This window comes from Perkinsus marinus, assembly GCF_000006405.1.
Source record: "Perkinsus marinus ATCC 50983 genomic scaffold scf_1104296959768, whole genome shotgun sequence".
In the NCBI taxonomy this organism is placed as follows: domain Eukaryota; phylum Perkinsozoa; order Perkinsida; family Perkinsidae; genus Perkinsus; species Perkinsus marinus.
Window position 1 is genome coordinate 300,713 of NW_003206281.1, and position 24,687 is coordinate 325,399.

Sequence of the window (24,687 nt, forward strand, 5' to 3'; positions counted from 1 at the left end):
TACGTATAAACCCAGTTTACGTAGGATTTACACGGATTACTCAACATGGCGCTTTCCGGACACACCCGGGATCCTGCCGCAGCCGCCTCAGTTTCATTCAAAGTGCTCGAGCCCATCAAGATATCGAGTTTCAAGACGATTTCATGTGTGGCTGATACCTGATTTCCACGAGACCGTTCTTTGATACTTGCTTCATCCCCTCCAGCGGCAAGACGGGATGAACGAAGTATCAAAGAACGGCTAAACTCTAGCCTTGACTGCTGCCGTATCCCTGTCAAATCTATTAGTTGGCCAATCATACTCAATAGAATCCAACGAGTGGTCTTGTGACTAGCAGTACTGCTACCTCAACCAATGGGCTTGTGGTTATCACTACTATTGCCGCAGCTAGTGCCACTTTGACTAGGATTACTACTGAGTCCGTTAGTGATTCTGAGGTTAGCGTGACTACTGCCTGAACTAGTGATAAACTACCATTGGTGGTCTACTCCATTACATCGTGTTTTCAGATGACAGAGAAGGGTAATAATGAGACATGGGTCACGATATAACTTTCACCATCCTCGGTACTATCATTGGAGTTTCACCCGTGATGTGAAAAATACTAGTGAAAAGCACATCTCACATTTCACTTCGCAAAAAAACGTATATGAGCAGTGAATACCGCGTAAAGCATGTGATGTGTTTTTGATGTGATACGTAAAACGCAAGATTAGTTTCGCCGACGGTTTGCGACTTCGTCCATGTTCCCACATGAGAGACGAAAATATGTTTTGACATTGAGCCTTCGAAATTGCTGATTGGTCAACACAGAGCTACGTCAATAGGTCAATTAATCCGATGCTCAGACCAGCCATGCTTAAGCACATAGTTCTCCATTCGTCTAACTGCAATAGCGTTTAGCGCATACAGCTCGTTGAGCGATCGGTCGAGATTGTGTGGAAGGCTGTCCTGAGAAGATACAGCGATCGGACTCCGATAATCATAGTTGGGCTATGCTATGAGCCACGCCAGACGTCTCACATAGAATTAATTGGCTTCTTCACTGCTCCCGGCTCCGTCAAAATAGGTTCGACTGCCATCCCGACTGAATGCATTGTAATTAAAGCGCTTCCGACGTGTTAGATTCATAGTCGCAATAGGTTGGGACTCCATTGCCAGGTTTCCCTAAGTGATGGTGATTCAAGGGAGTGCATGATTGCATAAGTGCGCTACTCTCAGAGCGGTCGGTCCGACCAGGAATGTTCCAACCGGGTCGGAACATTCCCGTGAACGGTTTGTTTCAGAAGAGACAGTAGTATATGCCGTGAGGATACTAGTGACTCTAGTACTAAGTGTTGGGAAAACTTATTCAACTCCTTCTCCAACGTCAATTAGTAGTACAGTGGTTGGGGTGTTTGTCAGGGTTAGCTGTTGGCAACAGCCTGTTGCTGTGAAACAGCTCCCTGACGCTCTCGACTAGTCGTATATTTATTGTTTTGTGAATGATTCACTGCCAAGTCCGGAGTGGTATACACTAGTGACGATAATTTAAAGGTATGAGCATGAAAATACAAGGCACCGCCTATCGGTGATGATTGATAGTCGAGATATTACGAGAAAATGCGACTTACGTAGACGTTATTGTTAAGTCCCCGCGGTAAAGGTAACGGAGGAGGTGATACTAGAGGGTCATGAACTAGGCCTCAACAGAGAACAACCGGGCATCATTTCATGAGAACTGGGCGATTCTGATACAATACAAGTATATTGTATACTTGTATTGTATATATTGTATACTGTATAGTATACAGTATTATACTGTCAGTATACAATATATACAATATATAGTTCGCAGAATCTAGGTGTATACAGTGTATACACCTACGAAACGTTTCATCTACGAAACGTTTCGTTTACACCTTTCACAGATACGTTATTCTGTGAAACGTTGCCGTTCGGGTCGGCTCCAACTAGTTGGACACTAGTTTCAGTTTCAAACTACTGTCGCTATGGCCAACACAACAATCGAGAATTCTGCTCCTATGAAAACGGAGTGACTTCAACAACTGCTGCTATAACCAATACAACAACTGGGAATACTGCCCATGAACGACATATTGAACTGATGCTGAGTTTAATTCACTGGACCGAGCTTGTACTACAAGCTCACTACAAGGGCACTACATATGCAATCACTACAAGCCTTGTAGTGATTGCCGTGCAAGCGCGGCGATCGAAACGCCTCGTGAAAAGCCGGAAAAGTGAGAGAATGCAAGAGAGTCCATATTTTCTTCTCGGCCATGCGGCCGAGAGGGTTCATCGAAGTGCGTATGACCCTTTTCCGGACTCCTTGTTCATACTCATGTTTTCCCGGAGCAAACGCCGGTCTTGTACTATAATTCCCCGAATGAGGTCCATTATTCTCCTTTTAGAACAGTCATTATTCCCGAGAACTAAAACGGAAATTATTGGGGAAGGGAAGAATGATTCTTCCTCAGCCTTCAGCCACCCTGTATCTGATCAAAATGCATTTATGGTTTTCAGTTTTTTTGTGTTACACAAATTGTGTACCACTCCTGAATGGAATGGCATTCAGCGAAGAACGTCTTGAGGCGTTCAATGAAGGGGACCGAAGACACCATCCGGTTCCCAATGGAGCTTGTTAAGGGGTGTTCATATGTAAGTCTTCGTTGTTCAACTCCTCGCTGCCATGACCGACTTTCGCGTGCTTGCTTCTCTTCATCTGCTTATACCGGGGTTGTGGATTGTTCCGCGTCCTTTTCGGTACCGGAGGTATGACCATCCCGGCTTGTTCCTTATCCAATGAAGCTGTCACTTGCGGGGAGCACAGTGCGTTGACTCACTGTTTCTGTTCCCAGTATTCCTGTTTTCGGCGACCCTCCGGTGTCGGTAGCCGTGGGATTCCTGTGGATTGATGGAGGGATAGAATCTTCGCTCATTTCATCTGCATCAAAATGAGCCAAAATATCAGGTGGAGTGAGTGTCAATTCAGGCTTGGCACGCCTTAATAGCGAAATGGTAGAGCTCTGGATGCTCACGCTCTTCAAATTGAGGATTCGATGGGGCCGGTGGACGTGACCGAGAGGTTGGGGGTGTGTCGAACGAAAGTAATCTATCGCCAAGAAATTAGTGGCAAGAAATAGTTGAAGGGGGGCATTTATGGCGTGCGACATGTCTCCGAATTCCGCTCAATTCTCGGACTTATGCGAACACAGGCCCAATCGCAGCTTCCCACCTAAAACTCGTTAACCCAACTCGTCCCCCCTTGCCGACTTCATCTGTGGCCATCGGACAGCAAATCGGGAGCAAAATGAGTCAGCACGCTCACCAGCACCTGATAGATGGTAAAAGAAAGTGTCAATAATCCTCACAAATTGTGAGACATAATGATACTTAGGACCAGCAGAAACAACTTCAAAGCGAGATACACAGGCGAGAGTATAGCTAAGCGTAACTAGCTTCGTGGGCGAACGCATCACGGACCAGTGTTTGCACCATTCTGCACTCCACAAGCTTCGTGTAGGGTAACACACAAGTTATCATACGCAATGAACTAGCACCAAAAACAACAGAAGCTTGCAATATTGCATGTCTGCTTTACGCTATACGTCCTCCACGTGCTCCCGTCCTGCAAGCTAGTCATGTGGCTAGTCTTTCACAGCTAAGGCCTGTAGTCATTAATATATGATACCGAATAGATCAATATCCGATCTATCATTGAACACTCACGCCAACAAGGTTATTGCAAGCTGGGCTTCCCACCGAATGGGTGCCGGCCGGAATACTAACAGAAGTATTACACGACTGGTGACCACTAGACTCGCCTCGACTGAAACTGCAGATCTCTCTGAGTTCTTCGCGTTTGGACGCGCACTTAAAGTTGATTCCATTTCAATTTCGCGTTGCTTCATCTGTTGGCTCTCAACTCACTCACTATCAGTAACACAACATTCAATACAATACAGAAGAGTTATTGGAACAGGCAGTAGTTTGTACACGTTAGCCGATACTATCGGCTAGCTCTGCCGTTAGACCTGCTAGCCAGGCCTTCGTTCTCGGAGCAGGGCAGGACTCATCAGACAAGCTCGTCGATACTTCTTCGATACGGACAACTTCTATCCAATCTGAAACAACTTCGCTCAGCTGAAGAGGTGTTGGGAAATATGTTCGCTCTCATCAGCCGAGCTCGAGAGTTTTCTGGCTCGGGAGTTTACACATGAATTCGAGCAGAAATATACAGCACCCAAATAGGAATTTCCTAGAGATCTCTCAGAATTTATATATTCTCCACAACACACATGTAGTTGATATAGTATATACACACACCCGCGCCCCAGCCAGTAATAAGCGATGAGAACTCGAACCACAGAAAGAGGGAATATGACTCACCTTTAGTGCCGTGACGATAACGATAAATAACCCGCATCGGCTCTCGGCCTTCGCACCCGATGTCAACGGCATACATCGTGTATGATACACGGGATTCTTGTGCTTCCTCCGTGAGTGAATCGAGCATGGGTCCTCTTCCAGTGTGCTCACGATGATTCCCTTCATTTCACTGGGCCAGTGGTTGACTTCACGACATGCCTCGGTAGAAAACATCACGTTCATCGCTTTACGGACAGATTCCGTTACGTATCGTGGCACGCATATACTATATGCGTGCCACATATGTCTATATGCCATATAGGCCCTCGAGGTTGATACCGCTCCTTCGTGAACTTCTGCAATGACAACACTGACGTGCCCAGAGAATCGTTAGATTCTCCGAGGATTCAACAACTGACTGGGTTGTAGATGGAGGCCAACACTCGCACACATAGCAACAGCAGATTCGATACGGTCGAGGTAATCGTAAATGTTGACATCACCATTGTCCATCTTGACATCAGAGAAGTATCTCATGACTTCCGCATGTAAATTTGACAGAGAGTACTTATGTTGAATGTAGCCAAGTGCTTGTGATAGTGTCAGAATGTAGTCGTTCAAGTAGAGAGTGGGTCCATAGTAGTTTCCAAGTGGATCTGCAAGTTCCTCTTAACCGACTGGCTGAGACATTTGGATAGATAGATATACGATAATCGAGGGCCCAGCGCTATTTGCTTCGCTTCACAGCGGACAAGACTCAAGAAGTAGTTGATACTCCTGTTATCAGAGTTCCCCTTGTATTGTTTTTTGTCGGGGCGCTTGATATGGGAAACAGCATTGATGGCCTTTGTTGTATCAAGCGCCTTCTCCTTGTCATAGTTGTGGGATAGATCACACCAATACGCCGCGTTGGTGATGTCGTTGTTACAAGGGTGTTGTTGACCTTGCATGAGAGGGGCCTGGGACATTCCTTGAGGGTAGACCTGCACAGTGGGAGAAGAAGATGTAACCTGCTGTGGATGTACTGTGTTTGCTGGCCTTCGAGAGAGGCTTGCAGCTTGAGAGTTAGGGCCTTCGGCGTCTATATAGGTGAAGAAGGTACGTCGTACTTACTAAGAGGTTGGCCTTCCATGGCAGTCTCTAACTCAGCGGCGGATGACCATAGTAGTAGTGAGGGTTCAGCAATACCGAGGACTTCAAGGAGCTCAGCCAGCGGGTTCTCCACCACGTTAGTAGTAACACCCGCACGGGTTGACTCAACAACACTTGGGATAGCCATAATAGATAATAAGGCTTCTTATCTTATCCATTTCAGCCTGAGGGCTGCGAGCCGTTTCATGAAACGAATAATGGGCGAGCGAGATTCGTGCATACGTGCGCGAACAGAAACTGGACGTGTTATCGCGTCTCTCATTGCCAAGGGAGCCCATCGCTACGCTCCTGAAGTTTGAAGTGTAAGAGCCACTCCGGCCACAATCCGAGCAAATGTACATCACGAGTACCAAAGCAAAGAAAGGACCATAGCAAACAATCACGAGTATCAATAATAGGAATTCGAAGAAGGGGAGCACATCACCCGCATCTTATGCAGCTTCGGATAGCCAGCGAAGCAAGCCGGACAAGCCTGGAGGGCTCTCCAGTCCCTCCTGGACGTAAAATTCACCGAAGCGCGAAGAGCGGCCGGTGAAGCGGAAAAGTGGCGAGCGATGTGGAGAAAGGGCACTTGAGAAGTAGAAGGGCTCTTGTGTGTGACACGGGGTGGCCGTCACGCAGGGAGCGGGTAGAGCATGACATAGAGGGACATATTCACGCACGAAGAGTGAGAGGGCTTGAAAGAAACTCATAGCGAGAGCTGACTCAATCGAGTATACTGCACACGTGGAGATGATTGCGTTGAAGTGGGATTGTATTATTGGGAATCGTAGAAGAAATCTGAGAACGTGAATTCATCACGCACGATTATCTTGCATCGATACTGGTGATACTATCACCGTGATAGGTATTCATATCATCAGGTGGCCCCAGAGTCAATCTACTGTTTCGGGGCCCTGGTGGGCCGCCAGGAATTGGCTACTGCCAGTTGCCAGAATCAGCTTAGCGATGCCACTGAGTCAAACAGACTGTTTGAAACAGCGCGGGTGTCACTGCTGGCAGTAGAGCCAGCGCGTGAATTCGCACTTGTACAGCGAATTATTGATGTGTCTCTCGTTAATGCCCTCTTCCAGCTACGCTACGCCCCTCTCTTGCCTAATGTCAAGATCACGTGTGGATTGAGGAGAGTTTTCCCCGCATAGATCAACGAGGATCGCCCTTTGCGGAAGATGCTCTGCGTCACGAAGATTTTCTGCGTCACGAAGATTTTCTGCGTCACGTGATGATCGCTCAACTTCGGGATGCTATGAACGTGCTTACATAGAATGGACAGTTAGTAGTTCATCAACGCATCGGACAACTTGTTTCAGTTTTTTCAACTCTTTTCTCAATTTTATGCTCATCGCCTTTTTTCAATGTGCTCTATTGTCTTTCCTTGGGGCTTCAGCCTTCACAATGGAAAACGTACGGATGCAGACTAAGGTTACCCATTATTGTAATCTCGATTTGCTCAACGAGTACGGCAAGCCGGTGCAATGCCATATATCTAATGGTATGGAGACCATGGGACTGGTACTGCCTGGCATGGACGATGGAAAGTCCCTAACCACCCTCCACGACGTTTTCATTGTCAAAGACGGCCAGGTAACGGTTCAAGCTTCGCCGAGTCGTCCTTATCAGTACCTTCTCACAAGTGAGACTGACGCTCACTCCCAGACCCTCCAGCTTTTCAATAAGAAGTCTTTCCTCGTTCACCACGCAGGCAAGACACATGGTGCTCCGTCTGCTAATCGCAGGCTCGATGTCGGTCATACTCTCGAGAAGGATGGATGGGCTCATCACGGCCTCGTGGAGGTAGATGGTCAGAAGGTGAATAAGTGGGTTAGGAGTGGAGCCGGGGGTGTTGACTCCAAAACTCATGCAAATTTCACCGCTCTCGCCCAAACTGGTTTGGTGCCCAACTCTTGGACTCTCTACACCGACGAGGCCGATGAGAAGATGGTCAAACTGCTGGCCACGAATACGTTCGAGAACAACAAAGTGTACCAGGTGACCGAAGTGACCCACTGGGAGAAGCTGGACGAGGCAAAGACGGTAGATGATACGCTGAAGCAAGTTTACTCAACATACGACATTGCTGACCACTCCACGGCGCCTCCCACTGAGGATGAGGCGCCATTGTTGGAAGCACGCTTCATCAAGACTCATCTGATCAGCGAATCTGCCCGCATCTTCTTTAACGACGGTGAGCATCCTGATTGGAGGCCATCGACAAGGCGCCTCCGTGGCAAGCAAGCGACCCCTTCTATTGACTACTTCACCATAGTTGAAGGTACTGCCTCGCATAAGTACTTCCTGGAGCAATATCAGCGTCAACTCCTGGATCTGCCCAAGTTCGTATTCCCAAAGGGTTGCACTATTGGCATGTCCACCGACGGTGTTCCATACTGTCTCAATGTTGGTGTCTCGGCAAATACGACAGCACTCTCTCTCAATTTCGGTATGATCTTCGTTGACGTGAACAATAAGGACTATCAAGCAAGCCTCAAGATATCCATCACTATGAAGTGGCCACAAGCTGATGTTGTTTTGGGCCTTTCGTTCGAGGGTAGCGGATGCGCCGTTGTCTTCCAGAAGGGTGTATCTTTCGCAAGGCTATACATCCAAGTGTGCATCACTGCTAGTGGCTCCGGCAAGAATCTGCTGCAGCCCGACAACCGCACTTTCGCGGGCAAAGCCTCGGTTTCGGTCTCTTTCAATATTGATGTCTCAGTTGTTACCACATTGAAGGCGACTTTAACCAGTGAAGTTGATGTCCAAGTAGCTCCACACAGTGATATAAAGGCCCACGGCTCTCTGGGCCTCGACCTGAGCCTCGTGGTTGTCGGTGCCGGTGTGTCTGTCGACATCTTCGGAAACACTGTGAAGAACCATGCTAATGTCTGGGATTTCCAGTCCCATGTGAACCTCCACGTTTGGGTGAACATTTGGGTCTACAAGCATACCTGGCCATGGACTTGGACTATTTGGAAAGCTGGTCCAGTCACTTTCTAATTGTAGTGGTACTGAATCAGTGCTATTCGCTCATCGAGACAATTGTACATCTCCCAAGGGCGATGTCTACTATTGCGAAATTCTTGATCATAGAGTTCTAGGAACTAGATTTGCCATGTTTTCCAGTTGTACTCGTCATTGTCATTTGTGTAGTGCTTTTTGTTGCACGAAAGTACAACTCGAATCCCCAACACGGCCACTACTTTGAATAGGATTTGTGTTATTGAAGGACTATTGTGCGAGCTAAGCTATGAGGTTTCTAGCGGTAGTTCAAATTTATTCTGGTGATGAATCTACAGTTTCTTCTAATGTCAACGTTAGCAGAGAGAATCGACGCGGCTACGGTACCTGTGGAAGAGTTGCGCATTAAGGCCAAAGTGGACGATGATTTATGGCAAGGGTTGGTGGCGACACTGACGAAGGACAATGGTGGGTATAGAAAGTTTGTATTGGTGCCATCGATGATCGACCCTCCTCTCCTTCCATCTGTACAAGCGACGATGTAGCAGAGCTTATATCGCCAGCATCCATCATGTCAGGCTCGATCAAACGCAGCCGAACGGCTACTAATGGCTTCTGATGTTCACGTCGAGATCTTCTTCGTAAGAACGATTTGGGTTGGTCTGAGAGAGCATGAATGAAGTTGATATCCCAACACTACGCGATCATCACTTTCCTGAATCACCTGCGGCTTGGTTCAGGCATCTGGGGCCGTATGCGGATACTGATTCATGAATCTGAGTCCATGATTCAACTCACGCTCTGATCCTGATTCATGATTCAAGTCACACCTTGATTCGAGAGAACTGATTCAGATTCTTCGCTCAGGAGAAAAAGTCGAGATTTGTGAGTATGAGTACTTGAGACAGAGTCAGATTACGTAATCATGAGCAAGATCCTTGATCCTTGATTTTAATCAGCTGTTGAATCCGATTCCTGATCCTTAATCACGATTCAAGATTCAAATCTATACTCAAAGGCTGATTCAGAGTTTTTGACACTGAGTCAGAGTATTTCTTCAATTCGAGATTAAATACTCAGAGTTGGGAGTTTTACTCATGATTCGAGATTAATTCTCAGGAGTCGAGATTCTTTTACTCAACCTCAAAGCTGCTCAGATTCAAGATCGCAATCTCACCTTGAGCATGATCCGAGATCATACTCATGATGCACAAGCTCACAGTTTAACATGGGGATTAACTTTGATTCTGTACCGGGGGTCCGGACCCCCGGTACCAAACCCTGATTCTGATTCTCGACCTTGATTCACGACTTCAGCGCGCGCCACGGTAGACCTTCTCAACTCCTCGCGAGTAGGTTCTCAGAATGACAGTACCGGAGGATAGAACCTCGGCTTCGACCAAGTGAAAGCATATCCTTAACCAGTTGAGCTATGAGATTATACGATATAACACGGAGCAAGGAGGTATAGCGCGAGTAGTACATACGCACGAGTATCAATATGACCCTGCCCGGGAATAGAACCCCGGATTCTAGCATGTGTAAGTATTAACTTAACCAGTTCAGCTATGAGATCATACGGTATAGAATGGTGTATGGAGGTATAGCGCATGTAATACATGCAACCACACGGTGTGAACTACGCATTCCTTAATTCAATTACTTGTTCATAAAAACAATAAATGCCCTCCGTCGATCCTCTTGAGGGATTGTCCGGTAACGACACCCGATCACGCTACCGGTTCTCCAAGGAAGCTCTACAAGCTCTAGAAGGAAGCTCTAGCGCTGAGCTTCCTCTTAGAACTTCTGAGTTAGAAACCCAGAGTTAGTTGATTCCGAGTGAACATATTGAAAAGTTTGAAGTACGGATGTGTGCAAGTGCGACAAAAGATCTTCTTCCAAAAATTTATCATTGTTGTAGTGTAACGGGAGATGTGCATGCCTTCGGGGCAAATCTGCCAGGTTCTACCCACGTAGAGTGACGTTTTCTTCCTTCCTTGAAATTGTAACTTTCGGTTCCGGGGCGTACCGACTATAATCTTCTTCTTGTCAAAAATGTCTGATTCAAACTCTGATTCCCTGATTCTGGAGAATACTCAGATTCAATGGAATCACCCGAAAAATCAGCCTCATGAGCAAGTCATATTGAGTAAGGGTATTAATCAGCCAAAAAATTAACTTTAGATTCTCGAATCAGCTCAGAGATCCACATATCCTGGCGATGATCCTGATTTTTCGCTCCAGAGTAAAAAATCAGCGAATCATGGGGTATTACTCACCATCCGATTTTTTCATCTGAGTAAATACTCTGACTCACTTGTTGCATCAGGATCCGCATACGGCCCCCGCACTCCACAAGCTTCGTGTAGGGTAATACACAAGTTATCATACGCAATGAACTAGCACCAAAAACAACAGAAGCTTGCAATATTGCATGTCTGCTTTACGCTATACGCCTTCCACGTGCTCCCGTCCTGCAAGCTAGCCATGTGGGCCACATGCTGTGGCTTGTCTTCCACAGCGTGTCTTTGCTAAGGCCTGTAGTCATTAATATATGATACCGAATAGATCAATATCCGATCTATCATTGAACACTCACGCCAACAAGGTTATTGCAAGCTGGGCTTCCCACCGAATGGGTGCCGGCCGGAATACTAACAGAAGTATTACACGACTGGTGACCACTAGACTCGCCTCGACTGAAACTGCAGATCTCTCTGAGTTCTTCGCGTTTGGACGCGCACTTAAAGTTGATTCCATTTCAATTTCGCGTTGCTTCATCTGTTGGCTCTCAACTCACTCACTATCAGTAACACAACATTCAATACAATACAGAAGAGTTATTGGAACAGGCAGTAGTTTGTACACGTTAGCCGATACTATCGGCTAGCTCTGCCGTTAGACCTGCTAGCCAGGCCTTCGTTCTCGGAGCAGGGCAAGACTCATCAGACAAGCTCGTCGATACTTCTTCGATACGGACAACTTCTATCCAATCTGAAACAACTTCGCTCAGCTGAAGAGGTGTTGGGAAATATGTTCGCTCTCATCAGCCGAGCTCGAGAGTTCTCTGGCTCGGGAGTTTACACATGAATTCGAGCAGAAATATACAGCACCCAAATAGGAATTTACTACAGTTCTCTTCAGAATTTCTATATTCTCCACAACACACGTGTAGTTGACTATGTGCATGTTCTTCCGCACTGAGCCGCGTCTTAGCGATGAGAACTCGAACCACAGAAAGAGGGAATATGACTCACCTTCAGTGCCGTGACGATAACGATAAATAACCCGCATCGGCTCTCGGCCTTCGCACCCGATGTCAACGGCATAGACGGGATTCTTGTGCTTCCTCCGTGAGTGAATCGAGCGTGGGTCCTCTTCCAGTGTGCTCACGATAATTCCCTTCATTTCACTGGGCCAGTGGTTGACTTCACGACATGCCTCGGTAGAAAACATCACGTTCATCGCTTTACGGACAGATTCCGTTACGTATCGTGGCATGCATATAGGCCCTCGAGGCTGATACCGCTCCTTCGTGAACTTCCGCAATGACAACACTGGCGTGCCCAGAATCATGTCGCTCTCGTGGAGTTCAATGCGAGCATCAGTCACCTCAGCGACTCGACATATTGACATTCCCATGCTAGTCGGCCGATAGGGTGATCTACATGCAAACACTCCAACCTTCACTCCGTTGTTCTTCGGTGGTCGAACCTTCGCTTTTAAATGGTTGTGACTTTTCTCATTCAAATGACAAGCCCACAAAACAATACAGAAATCCTCAACAGTTAGTTCGCCAGGAATGTCATAGCCGTCGCGCATCTGGATGCATATCGTTGAGCCCTTAGCAAAGCCTCCCTGCCGAGGAGTTCCCCATTTGTGTTGATACGTACTTTCTACGACATCACCAATAACAGGCAAGTCCACGTGTTCGTCCAAAACCCCGCCAGTCTCCTTCTCTCGAAAGGCCGAATTGGTGGTGTCCTCGAAAGTGATGTAGCCGTTCTCGTGCTTCTCACACGAAATGCCCTCGATAGCCCAAGCGTCAGCCACAGCACTTGCGAGTTCGTCCAGAGATGGTATAGAAGACAGATAATCGTCACGTGCCACTAAATTCCGGTAACGTAGGAGTGCTGGTGAGAAATACCGATTAGCCTCAGCCGGAGAGCGATTACGAGAAACAAGTGGTTTGAAACCGCTGGATGGCAAGCCTCGATCGGCAGCGACCAGCTTAACACACCGTGAGAGCTCAGACCTGATAGTTTCGATGGTAGGGTCGGCCATTGGAGAAAAGATGCAATAACCGCGGATCGACCCCGCGATCTATAGATGCTTAAACTACACATAATGCCACTACACCACATTTCCTCTAGGAACTACAACTGGCAAACTATTATCGGTGATGGAAACCTTTCTCAACTCGTTCGTAATGCATGCTCTGCACAATATAAGTAAACTTGTTACGGTGCCAACGACTGTAACACTAGTCAGCACGTCAGAATTTAGCGGTTCTTCTGAGAGCGAGAATGACGACTTTAGGAAAAGTATCAACTCTCTCTTCCACAGATCTAGCTAGCAGGGGTAAACGAGCCTGCCAACTTTTCTACCTCACTATGAGCCGACAGACTCAGACCAAGGAATTCAATATCTGGAAGCAATACCACATTCCCTACACTTTCTACCATAGACTACCCCACCTCTAGAGATACACCGCGTCTTCCGACACCAGTCCCTTATCCAAATACTTCCTCCTATACACTGGCGGTCCATACCGAGTCGCAACCGCACTCTCCGCAACACGCCCGAGACCAACGGGTAAACATCATAGATCGTCTCATAGTCAACCCCTGCGACGCCGTCATCATTGTCACTCGAGGCTCACTCTCCGATCCGTCCCGGCCGACACTATTTTCAGCCCATGTCGAGATTGACTGATCGTAACAACCGATCAACCGATGAAATTTTCTCGGCTTTATCTCTTGGCTCTTCGACCACTATAGACCACCACCATCAGAACTATCAAATTACTCCTCTAGATGCTGTGTGAAATCGTTCGTTGGATTCACTCTGCTTTTTCAATCGGCGCTTGGAAACCGCTTTCACCCCCAGGAGCCTTTGCACCAGCCTGATGCCCATCGTGGAGCGCTCAACCTGCTGAAGCGTCTCCACCATAAAACCTATGCGGTTTCAGACGCTCTTCTCACTCGCCGAGATTCACAATACCTATATGCGAGCATCCTTACAAAATTCAATGTAGCCATAATAATCCCGATGAAAAGTTCAAAAATGCCATGTTCCATGACTAGTCACAACAGCTATTCGTAATTGATACCGCCTTTTCCCACCGGATGACAATCTTGATTGGACTGGACATAATATCATAAGAAGTCCAAAATCCATCCACCACTCCCTAGAAAGTACCTCTTTCCACCCATCGGGCAACAATAGCCCTTGAGAGTGTTATGATACTCTTCGAATGCATCGCAAGGTATGCTAATCACCGCAATAGTCGTACCTAAGTGTTCGTTAGGTAAATACGGACAAGCAGAGCTAGTAGTGTTGCTAACAAATTCTTGTTAGTTTTTGTATCATAATACGTGGATAACTTTCTATAATGCAGCTTTGGAAGCTTCTGAGCTCTGCCGAGGAGACCAAATATATATTCCAACACCAGTCGAGTACTGGCTAGGGGTTATACTTCGTCTTGATCTAGTCTCATATGATCCGGCGAAAACCAGCAGTAAGTCGAAAGTAAGCCATTCCATCAGCAGTAAGCGACTCCATCAGAACTTTTGAGAGATTATTCTCTCCACCAGGTGGTTATGAATCAAAATTATAGAAATTTACACAGTCCACTCTAAAATTGCTATTCCCACGACTGTCCAGTGCTGTGGTTGACTAGATGATTGTTGCTATTTGTCTTCAGCCTTCTGGGCGTGCGCTGACAAGAAGAGTATCTTAGCGTTTTAGTTATTGTGCCTTCCTCTATTCAAAAACGGTGCGAAGGTTGAAGAAACTTCTACATAAACCATCATGTACGCAAATGGCTACTACGCCTAGCGCTAACTCCAGTGGGATGGGAGGCGGCGCCAAGAGTCCGCAATGACAAAAAGAAACTCGATAGATCTCCAGTATATTTCTAATATCGTATTGTAAGGTGAGTGTGCATCCATTGAATTTTAGATGGACTCCTACGATTTTACGCATTTCGGACTTCATGAGTGAGGAGATTATCGCTTAATTCATTCGTAAAACTCCCCCCAATCGTACCGCCATCCATTAGACGCTGATTCTCCTGATCATGCTAAGCTTCCTCTCATGGTGTTCGTCCTCGACGACTTCCCGTTCGTAATAGTTACTAAACCCATCTCTGTTACATGTTTAATACACAAGGGATTAGCTCATCGTTTTTACTCGTGTTAAAACGCCCGAGCGATACTCTTGCAGCGCATTTTTCAATCGTTCGATTATCTCATTTCACCTCTTTTCGAGGGCAGATATGCCAGTCCGGGATAGATGTTTTTAGCCTCAATAGTGGCTCTATATTCGCCAAAGTTTCTTCTGTGGCATATCTGCCCCAATCGGGATCTGCCTCGTTCAAAGTTTAATTACACTTGCTGTCGGCATTAGGGTAACTTCACAATTCAACGTATTGATCGTCTCCTCCTTGGAGACTTATCTCGGGTTGGCATAGCCCGGTTATGATAGCCGCCCCGTGCAGAGGAATTGAATACACTCAGAACTATCTTGGGGTGGCACAGTCGCCCCGCTCAGAGAATTGACTACACAAAGGAATATCTCCGTGCGGAATAGCCGCCCCGTTTAGACAAATTGATTTCATTACGGAATATCTCGGGATGGCATAGCTGCCCCGTTGAGGGGAATTGATTAAACTGGGGTATATATTGTGTTGGCATAGCCGCCCCACTCGAATAAATTGACCATACTGAGGAATATCTCGGGATGGCATAGCTGCCCCGTTCAGGGGAATTGATTAAACTAGGGTATATATTGTGTTGGCGAGATATTGTTTACACTAGGGTATATATTGTGTTGGCATAGCCGCCCCGCTCGAATAAATTGATCATACTGAGGAATATCTCGGGATGGCATAGCTGCCCCGTTCAGGGGAATTGATTAGACTAGGGTATATATTGTGTTGGTGAGATATTGCTTACACTAGGGTATATATTGTGTTGGCGAGAAGTTGTTTACACTAGGGTATATATTGTGTTGGCATAGCCGCCCCACTCGAATAAATTGATCATACTGAGGAATATCTCGGGGTGGCATAGCTGCCCCGTTCAGGGGAATTGATTAGACTAGGGTATATATTGTGTTGGTGAGATATTGCTTACACTAGGGTATATATTGTGTTGGCATAGCCGCCCCGCTCGAATAAATTGATCACACTGAGGAATATTTCAGGGTGGCATAGCTGCCCCGTTCAGGGGAATTGATTGGACTTGAGAATATCTTGGGTTGGCATGGTCGCATGAATCGGTCCTCATCAGGGAGGAAAATTGAGTGCTCATGATCAGGAATGCCTCTGGTTTCGAGTGTTCTATGACCGGCCCATCACCCATACCTTCAGCTGTCGAACCCTCAGCTGTTTCCTGGCACCCCAGACAATTGGTTATAGCTCGCCTCCAACGCGTAAACTCCTTCTTCGGTGATACTGGTCCTTCGCTCCCTCGAGAAGTCTGGGATTTCCTGCCGAAAGTCGTCCCCGACTTTTGCAAGCTGATAAGCGACACGAGGCCTCATGTGTTCAGGATGAAGCCAATACCCTCATTCGGTACAGAGGACGGCGTATATCTCTACCGCAAGCGCAGAACTGAGTGGGGGAATAGATATTTCGAGGTCAAGTTTCTCAGTTCTCCGAGGCGTCAAGAAGCTGTCACGCGTGAGATGTTCGCATTTGTTCGAGCTCTCGGAGAATCTCTCGGTAATGGTGCTTCGCGACAACAACAGCACGGCGTGGGAGGAGGTTCAACAACCGAGGAAGCAGAGGGGGGCGAAGGTGATGAAGGAGAGGTTTCGGATGAAGGCAGCTATCTAAGCGAAAGCGAGGACTTCGACGACAGTTGGGATAGTTCCGACTCAGAATACTCGTGGGGGCGTTCCACTGAGTCTCGTGAGCGCCATCCTGAGTTCATAGAGACCATATGTTGCTGTGAAGGGTCTTATAACCTTGGTATTGTCGTGGGCCGTAATGACTTTTATTTTACTGTAGATGAGGATAAGTGTCACTTGCATTACAGGAAGCTGTCTGGTGGTGTGTTTGTTGACAGAAGTCTAGAGTTACCTGAAACGATAGAGGAGCTATCTTACGCTGATGGCCACATATTCGTCGTGGGAAAATCACGACGTCTGTATATGCTAAAGAGTGATAGATCTGGTTGGAGACCTTCACTGACTCTGCCTGGCTCGTGGTGTCCGTTTAATTCGTACAGATTCCAAGATGCTGTGGTCGTCGGAGATCAAATTACGAAGGTGCTGTATGTTCATCAGGGCGGATCCATTAGAGATGGAACGGATCTCTGTGTGTGGGAGGAGAATGAAGGCATCCGCCGTATCAAGGGATTGGAAGTTTGCGCCGTTCGATTTTTACCTTACACTGACCAGCAGGTGGTTGCTGGTATCTTCCAACGTGATAGGATGAAGCCACCGAGTCACATTGAGACCTTTGGTGTGATGGACGTGGCCACTGGAGCCTTCCTCGCTGAAGCGAACTCGGACCGTGACGATTTTCTCTTCAACTACCCCGGTGGCAAAGTCATGTCTCTGAGTATCGATCGTGGTAGCTGGAAAGCGGTTATGATCGGTTATGACCAGAAGTGTGGCTATGAAACGGTAGATTTCCCGAGTCGGTACGTATGGGAGGTTGGGTATGGTACTCCGGCCCGTGAGGCTGACTCCCAATAAGGTAATGCTGTTGAGCGAGTACATCTTAATTAATCGATTTCAATCATTTAAGCGTCAGTGTTGTGTTCTCGAGTTTCAGTCCATTGACCGACAGGAATGAATGCCTCATTGAGATCAATTCATTTGGTTGGGGTGGCTATGCCACTACAATATATACCTCACTGAGATCAATTCATCTGGTTGGGGCGGCTATGCCACTCCAATATATGCCTCACTGAGATCAATTCATCTGGTTGGGGCGGCTATGCCACTCCAATATATGCCTCACTGAGATCAATTCTTCTGGTTGGGGCGGCTATGCCACTCCAATATATGCCTCACTGAGATCAATTCATCTGGTTGGGGCGGCTATGCCACTCCAATATATGCCTCACTGAGATCAATTCTTCTGGTTGGGGCGGCTATGCCACTCCAATATATGCCTCACTGAGATCAATTCTTCTGGTTGGGGCGGCTATGCCACTCCAATATATGCCTCACTGAGATCAATTCATCTGGTTGGGGCGGCTATGCCACTCCAATATATGCCTCACTGAGATCAATTCTTATGAATTCAGCTATGCCACATGACAGGCTACGATTATTCCCATAATCTTGGTATCGTCGTGGGCCGGAATATTTTCTACTTACCTCTTTTACGGTAGATTTCCCGAGGCGGTAGATGAGGAAGGTTGGGTATGGGGTTCCGATGCATGAGGTCCGACCTCAGAGGTATTCCCAATGTGTTGAGAATCTCAACTTGAGACTAAACAAAGTAACTCTTAACTTATGATCAATATAATTATCATGAAGCATACGAAGGCACGCGTAGTAGAAATGTATGAGCTAGGACAGCCCCTTGTGTCCAGCATTTCCTAGCACTGATAACTGATCAAGTCCTAACTGATCAAGTCACGGGAACAGATGTAGTCTGTCAGTCAGATTATGTGACGTCTGCGACATTTCAGCTGACGACTTAGTCCGTCCCGCTAGATAGGAATGATTTTTCATCTGGTTACTGGCTCCAGTTGGATAATACAACCCCTCGATAACCCCTTACGAATCTTTGAACTTGCAGACCTTCAGCACTCTGACTCGATTGCAAATTCTACTCAGTTTCAGATATTGAGTGCTTTCCGCTCGGTGTTTGAGCTATAGACGTTAGCTGAACCAGAATGGACAGGTTTCATGCAAAGCATCCATCAACTAGTGCAGAATCGCTCACCGAATCTCACCGAAAGATATACCGACGAAACTTACTCACGACAAGGGTGCCCTCAACCGTCAGTATCTGTGCATACGATGGGCGGATTTCTCTCCCGATAAAGTGACCACATCAAAAGCACAAGGCGCTGTACTCAGCCCATTTGATATTGGCTACCAAACAAGGGAAAACCCCACTCTCGTTAGCTCGGTGCTAGGAGGATCACCCCGAAAGGTCAGGCTACCAAATCCCCCCCCAGTAAATTTCAGCACTACACCTGATCCATGGAAAATGACACATTCCTCATGCTCACACGAGCTACACGGGACTAATCATGAATGGAGGCTTTCTAAGCTCGAAAATGTTTGATGTTGCTGAGATAATCGCATTAATAATCAGGAGTGCCGGCACCACATACACTTGGGGGGCAAGGCTGGTCTCCACTAAAGCAAGTAGGAGTACCCAACCACCACTTGCAGTAGGACACCTCATCCTCGGCAAGGTCGGGGTTTTGCTTGACGCAGTACGTATCACAAGTGGAGCTTTCCACGGAGTGGGTATCGTCCGGGATACAAACAGAAGTATCGCATGATTGGTCACCACCATGGCAGACGGGCACAGACAGCCACGACTTACAATACGACTTGCCACTGTTCAAGCCGATACAGTAGTTATCACAGTAAGGCATGTCACCTTCATCATCTACACTATCGCCCTCAGCGGCAGGTATTGTGGTAGTTGTCTCGGCTGAATTGGCCGCATCAGTTGTGCCCACGACCGCCTCAGTAGTCTCGACAGACTCGACAGTCGTAGTGCCACTGACGGACTCCTCAGTCGTAGTACCACTGACGGCCCCCTCAGTCGTAGTGCCACTGACGGCCTCCTCAGTCGTCGTAGTACCACTGACGGCCCCCTCAGTCGTAGTGCCACTGACGGCCTCCTCAGTCGTCGTAGTGCCACTGACGGCCTCCTCAGTCGTAGTACCAATGACGGACTCCTCAGTCGTCGTAGTCCCACTGACGGCCTCCTCAGTCGTCGTAGTGCCACTGACGGCCTCCTCAGTCGTCGTAGTGCCACTGACGGACTCCTCAGTCGTCGTAGTGCCACTGACGGCCTCCTCAGTCGTAGTGCCACTGACGGCCTCCTCAGTCGTAGTGCCACTGACGGCCTCCTCAGTCGTAGTGCCACTGACGGCCTCCTCAGCCGTTGTAGTGCCACTGACGGCCTCCTCAGTCGTAGTTCCACTGACGGCCTCCTCAGTCGTCGTAGTGCCACTGACGGCCTCCTCAGTCGTGGTACCACTGACGGCCTCCTCAGTCGTCGTTGTGCCACTGACGGCCTCCTCAGTCGTCGTAGTACCACTGACAGCCTCCTCAGTCGTAGTGCCACTGACGGCCTCCTCAGCCGTTGTGGGTGTGATGGCCTGCGTTGTTTGGCCGTTGATGACTTCCTGAGTAGTTGTCTCCGCCACCGTTACTTCAGCGGTGGTACTCGAAGGTGCGATCGGAGCCGTAGGAGCGACAGTAGTAGTTGGGCTACTTGGCGGCAGGGTCCCAATAGACCAGTTCTCACATGCACAGGGCGTCAATGAGGGACCCTCAGGAGACGAGCAAACACCATTTGGGTGATCGCAGATAGCACTGCTGTAGCCAGTGAACATTTGACAGATGAAGTCGCCAAGGGTGCAACCGTCGCGCTCAGCTGAAGCACTAATGCCGACTGCCAGAGTGATTAAGATGCCGAACATGCGTATAGATATAGAAGAGACTGGAGACGAACAAGAGTCGAAAAAGGACGATAAATTCGAACCCCAGCTGTCACTGCATCATAGCCTAATCTCAATCTGAGGAAAGAGTAAAATTGCATATGAGCATTGACCAATTCTACGCATCACTGGTGGTCCAAAATCACACGTGCCTTTCGCTACGGCAAGCTTTAATGCACTGCTTATGAATGGCGGATCTATTAAACTACCAACCCAGGAAGGTGAATTGGTTGGGTCGTGATCGGTATCCGATCCGACCATCACAGAGTATCCAAAACGGTCGGGGCTGTGCGGTTCGTTTCGGATATGCGTTAGTTGGTGTGTTGCCACTTCTGAACTTATTCACTTTTGCGTGGGTAAACGTGGCCATGAACTATGTACAACTCATTCTATAGGATAGTTACAATTGAACAGGTCCACAGTATGTACAGAACGACTATAATCGCGCGACAGCATTCAGTTCTGTAGAAAATTTTCTACTTGAATTCGTACAAAAGTGGCTGAATCGTAACTGGTAAATAGCACCGGCTTAATCGACAGCTTGTCCGTACTTTTATTTGGCAGGTTAGAGGTGATGAACGATTCACCCAAGACTCCTATAATCTACCATACCAAACGTGTATAGCTTGGTTTCCACTCAAAAATCGACAACTTACTCCAGCGGGTTGGCTTCCGATAGGTTCATTGTAGATTCGTTACGCACAAGAGCCCAACTCACGATAACTCCAATGGGAACTACTTTAGTCCTAAGAGAAAATTTTTGAACGTCTTGAGCTCATAATGTGGGCCGCTAAGTACTCAGAATACTTTCGGGGCTCAACGATGCGGGTTGCAATGTTATCAGTGGAGTTCGCATCACTCAAGCTGGGCCGCATAGTAATCAAGACAGCAGAATGAACGCACGGGTTGGTCGTTCGTAATTGGTCTTTAACCCAAGGCGCCTCAAAGTATGCACTGAAAGAATGTCGAGGTTCACCGAATTTCTCAAGGCGATTACTTAAAGATTTTTAGGAGCAAATTACCACCGAATTCTAGCCCGGAAAGTGCACGATCGATGGTGGATTGAACTGAATTAAGACAGCCTACGTGTGTTAATCGCTCGTTCCGTGAGCGCTTCCAGGATCGAGTTCCACGTGGGAGTGCTCTTGAAGCTCAGGAGAGGTCTATCAAACACGTCGACTATCGGGGTGTTCAGTAAAGCTCGAGGAGATCAGTCCTGGGACAGATCTCGAGGATTGATCTACAAGATCCATCCTAGAAGGGTATTCAGTGAATCCGATCCTGAATTTTTTAGTGATCGATCCCAGACTGGATCAGTCTCAGGACTGGTTTACTGGACTGCTATTAGCTTTGATCGATCCTGAGTTTGAGCGTAAGTTTGCTGAACACATCGAATAACTCAAGTAACTTAGCGCGCCCAAGGACAACCACGCGCCGATATATGCCCTACTGAGGTTAATTTTCCAAGTGGGGCAGCTATGCCATCCCAATATAAGCTTAACTTAGGGTCAATTTACTTGCGTGGGGCGGCTATGCCACTCCAATATATGCCTGATTGAGATCAATTTATCCCGGTGGGGCGGCTATGCCATTCCAGTACATGCCTTACTGAGATCAATTTTTTGCCTTACCGTTTAGAGAAATAGACTTCATTACGGAATATCTTGTGGTGGCATAGTCGCCCCGCTCAGAGAATTGACTACACAAAGAAATATTTTGGTGTGGAATAGCCGCCCCGTTTAGAGAAATTGATTTCATTACAGAATATCTTGTGGTGGCAAAATCGCCCTCTCAGAGAATTGAATACACCAAGGAATATGTCGGTGTGGAATAGCCGCCCCGTTCAGAGAAATTAATTACATTACGTGGTGTCCGTGTGATCCGTACAGATTCCAGGATGCTGTGGTCGTCGGAGACCAGGTTACGAAGGTACTGTATGTTCAATGAACAATGAAGGATGAGTCCATCAGAGATGGAACGGATCTCTGTGTGTGGGAGGAGAATGAAGACATCCGATGTATCAAGGGATTGAAGTTTGTGCCGTTCGATTTTTACCTTACACCGATCAACAGGTGGTGGCTGGTATCTTCTGACGTGATAGGATGAAACCACCGAGTCACATTGAGACCTTCGGTGTGATGGACGTGGCCACTGGAGCCTTCCTCGCTGAAGCGAACTCTGATCGATACGATTTTCTCTTCAACTACCCCGGTGGCAAAGTCATGTTTCTGATTATCGATCGTGGTAGCTGGAAAGCGGTTGTGATCGGTTATGACCAGGAGTGTGGCTATGAAACGGTAGATTTCCCGAGTCGGTACGTATGGGAGGTTGGGTATGGTACTCCGGCCCATGAGGCTGACTCCCAGTAAAATAGTGCTGCTGAGTACATCTTAATTAATCGATTTCAATCATTTAAACGTCAGTGTTGCGTTCTCGAGTTTCAGTCCATTGACCGACAGGAATGAATGCCTCACTGAGATCAATTCATTTGGTTCTGGCGGTAGTAGAAATGTATAAGCTAGGACAGCCCCTTGTGTCCAGCATTTCCTAACACTGATAACTGATTAAATCCTAACTGATCAAGTCACGGGAACGGATGTCGTCTGTCAGTCAGATTATGTGACGCCTGCGACATTTCAGCTGACGACTTAGTCCGTCCCGCTAGATAGGAATGATTTTTCATCTGGTTATTGGCTCCAGTTGGATAATACAACCCCTCGATAACCCCTTACGAATCTTTGAACTTGCAGACCTTCAGCACTCTGACTCGATTGCAAATTCTACTCAGTTTCACATGTTGAGTGCTTACCGCTCGGAGTTTGAGCTATAGACTTTAGCTGAACCAGAATGGACAGGTTTCATGCAAAGCATCCATCAACTAGTGCAGAATCGCTCACCGAATCTCACCGAAAGATATACCGACGAAACTTACTCACGACAAGGGTGCCCTCAACCGTCAGTATCTGTGCATATGATAGGCGGATTTCTCTCCCGATAAAGTGACCACATCAAAAGCACAAGGCGCTGTACTCAGCCCATTTGATATTGGCTACCAAACAAGGGAAAACCCCACTCTCGTTAGCTCGGTGCTAGGAGGATCACCCCGAAAGGTCAGGCTACCAAATCCCCCCCCCCAGTAAATTTCAGCACTACACCTGATCCATGGAAAATGACACATTCCTCATGCTTACGCAAGCTACACGGGACTAATCATGAATGGAGGCTTTCTAAGCTCGAAAATGTTTGATGTTGCTGAGATAATCGCATTAATAATCAGGAGTGCCGGCACCACATACACTTGGGGGGCAAGGCTGGTCTCCACTAAAGCAAGTAGGAGTACCCAACCACCACTTGCAGTAGGACACCTCATCCTCGGCAAGGTCGGGGTTTTGCTTGACGCAGTACGTATCACAAGTGGAGCTTTCCACGGAGTGGGTATCGTCCGGGATACAAACAGAAGTATCACATGATTGGTCACCACCATGGCAGACGGGCACAGACAGCCACGACTTGCAATACGACTTGCCACTATTCAAGCCGATACAGTAGTTATCACAGTAAGGCATGTCACCTTCATCATCTACACTATCGCCCTCAGCGGCAGGTATTGTGGTAGTTGTCTCGGCTGAATTGGCCGCTTCAGTTGTGCCAACGACCGCCTCAGTAGTCTCGACAAACTCGACAGTCGTAGTGCCACTGACGGCCTCCTCAGTCGTCGTAGTGCCACTGACGGCCTCCTCAGTCGTAGTACCACTGACGGGCTCCTCAGTCGTCGTAGTGCCACTGACGGCCTCCTCAGTCGTCGTAGTGCCACTGACGGCCTCCTTAGTCGTAGTGCCACTGACGGCCTCCTCAGTCGTACTGCCACTGACGGCCTCCTCAGTCGTCGTAGTGCCACTGACGGCCTCCTCAGTCGTCGTAGTGCCACTGACGGCCTCCTCGGCCGTAGTCGCAAAGACAGCCTCCTCAGTCGTTGTGGGTGTGATGGCCTGCGTCGCTTGGCCAGTGATGACTTCCTGAAAAGTTGCCTCCGCCACCGTTACGTCAGCGGTGGTACTCGAAGGTGCGATCGGAGTCGTAGGAGCGATAGTAGTAGGTGGGCTAACTGACGGCAGCGTCCCAATAGACCAGTTCTCACATGCACAGGGCGTCAATGAGGGACCCTCAGGAGACGAGCAAACACCATTCGGATGATCGCAGATAGCACTGCTGTAGCCAGTGAACATTTGACAGATGAAGTCGCCAAGGGTGCAACCGTCGCGCTCAGCTGAAGCACTAATGCCGACTGCCAGAGTGATTAAGATGCCGAACATGCGTATTGATATAGAAGAGA

At 47.7% G+C, this 24,687-nt stretch overlaps 7 protein-coding genes across 7 annotated transcripts; 3 read left to right on the plus strand and 4 right to left on the minus strand.

The window, feature by feature from the left end:
- Positions 1-4,988: 4,988 nt before the first annotated feature.
- On the minus strand, positions 4,989-5,339 carry Pmar_PMAR026402 (hypothetical protein; the record flags this gene model as incomplete). Its single annotated transcript, XM_002772988.1, has 1 exon — positions 4,989-5,339. One exon carries the CDS (start codon positions 5,337-5,339, stop codon positions 4,989-4,991), a length of 351 nt encoding a protein of 116 aa, XP_002773034.1.
- Positions 5,340-6,918: 1,579 nt separating this feature from the next.
- Pmar_PMAR026403 (hypothetical protein) lies at positions 6,919-8,517 on the plus strand (the record flags this gene model as incomplete). Its single annotated transcript, XM_002772989.1, has 1 exon — positions 6,919-8,517. The coding sequence occupies one exon, from the start codon at positions 6,919-6,921 to the stop codon at positions 8,515-8,517; it is 1,599 nt and encodes a 532-aa protein (XP_002773035.1).
- A 2,830-nt stretch (positions 8,518-11,347) lies between these two features.
- On the minus strand, positions 11,348-12,762 carry Pmar_PMAR026404 (conserved hypothetical protein; the record flags this gene model as incomplete). Its single annotated transcript, XM_002772990.1, has 2 exons — positions 11,348-11,472; positions 11,736-12,762. The coding sequence occupies 2 exons, from the start codon at positions 12,760-12,762 to the stop codon at positions 11,348-11,350; spliced, it is 1,152 nt and encodes a 383-aa protein (XP_002773036.1).
- A 3,255-nt stretch (positions 12,763-16,017) lies between these two features.
- Positions 16,018-17,406, plus strand: Pmar_PMAR026405 (hypothetical protein; the record flags this gene model as incomplete). The annotated part of the gene is made up of 1 exon (XM_002772991.1): positions 16,018-17,406. The coding sequence occupies exon 1, from the start codon at positions 16,045-16,047 to the stop codon at positions 17,404-17,406; it is 1,362 nt and encodes a 453-aa protein (XP_002773037.1). The 5' UTR covers positions 16,018-16,044.
- A 1,571-nt stretch (positions 17,407-18,977) lies between these two features.
- Pmar_PMAR026406 (protein PARM-1 precursor, putative) lies at positions 18,978-20,336 on the minus strand (the record flags this gene model as incomplete). The annotated part of the gene is made up of 1 exon (XM_002772992.1): positions 18,978-20,336. One exon carries the CDS (start codon positions 20,334-20,336, stop codon positions 18,978-18,980), a length of 1,359 nt encoding a protein of 452 aa, XP_002773038.1.
- A 1,968-nt stretch (positions 20,337-22,304) lies between these two features.
- Pmar_PMAR026407 (hypothetical protein) lies at positions 22,305-22,723 on the plus strand (the record flags this gene model as incomplete). Its single annotated transcript, XM_002772993.1, has 2 exons — positions 22,305-22,426; positions 22,456-22,723. The coding sequence occupies 2 exons, from the start codon at positions 22,305-22,307 to the stop codon at positions 22,721-22,723; spliced, it is 390 nt and encodes a 129-aa protein (XP_002773039.1).
- An 897-nt stretch (positions 22,724-23,620) lies between these two features.
- Positions 23,621-24,667, minus strand: Pmar_PMAR026408 (mucin-3A, putative; the record flags this gene model as incomplete). The annotated part of the gene is made up of 1 exon (XM_002772994.1): positions 23,621-24,667. The coding sequence occupies one exon, from the start codon at positions 24,665-24,667 to the stop codon at positions 23,621-23,623; it is 1,047 nt and encodes a 348-aa protein (XP_002773040.1).
- Between the last annotated feature and the right edge of the window lie 20 nt (positions 24,668-24,687).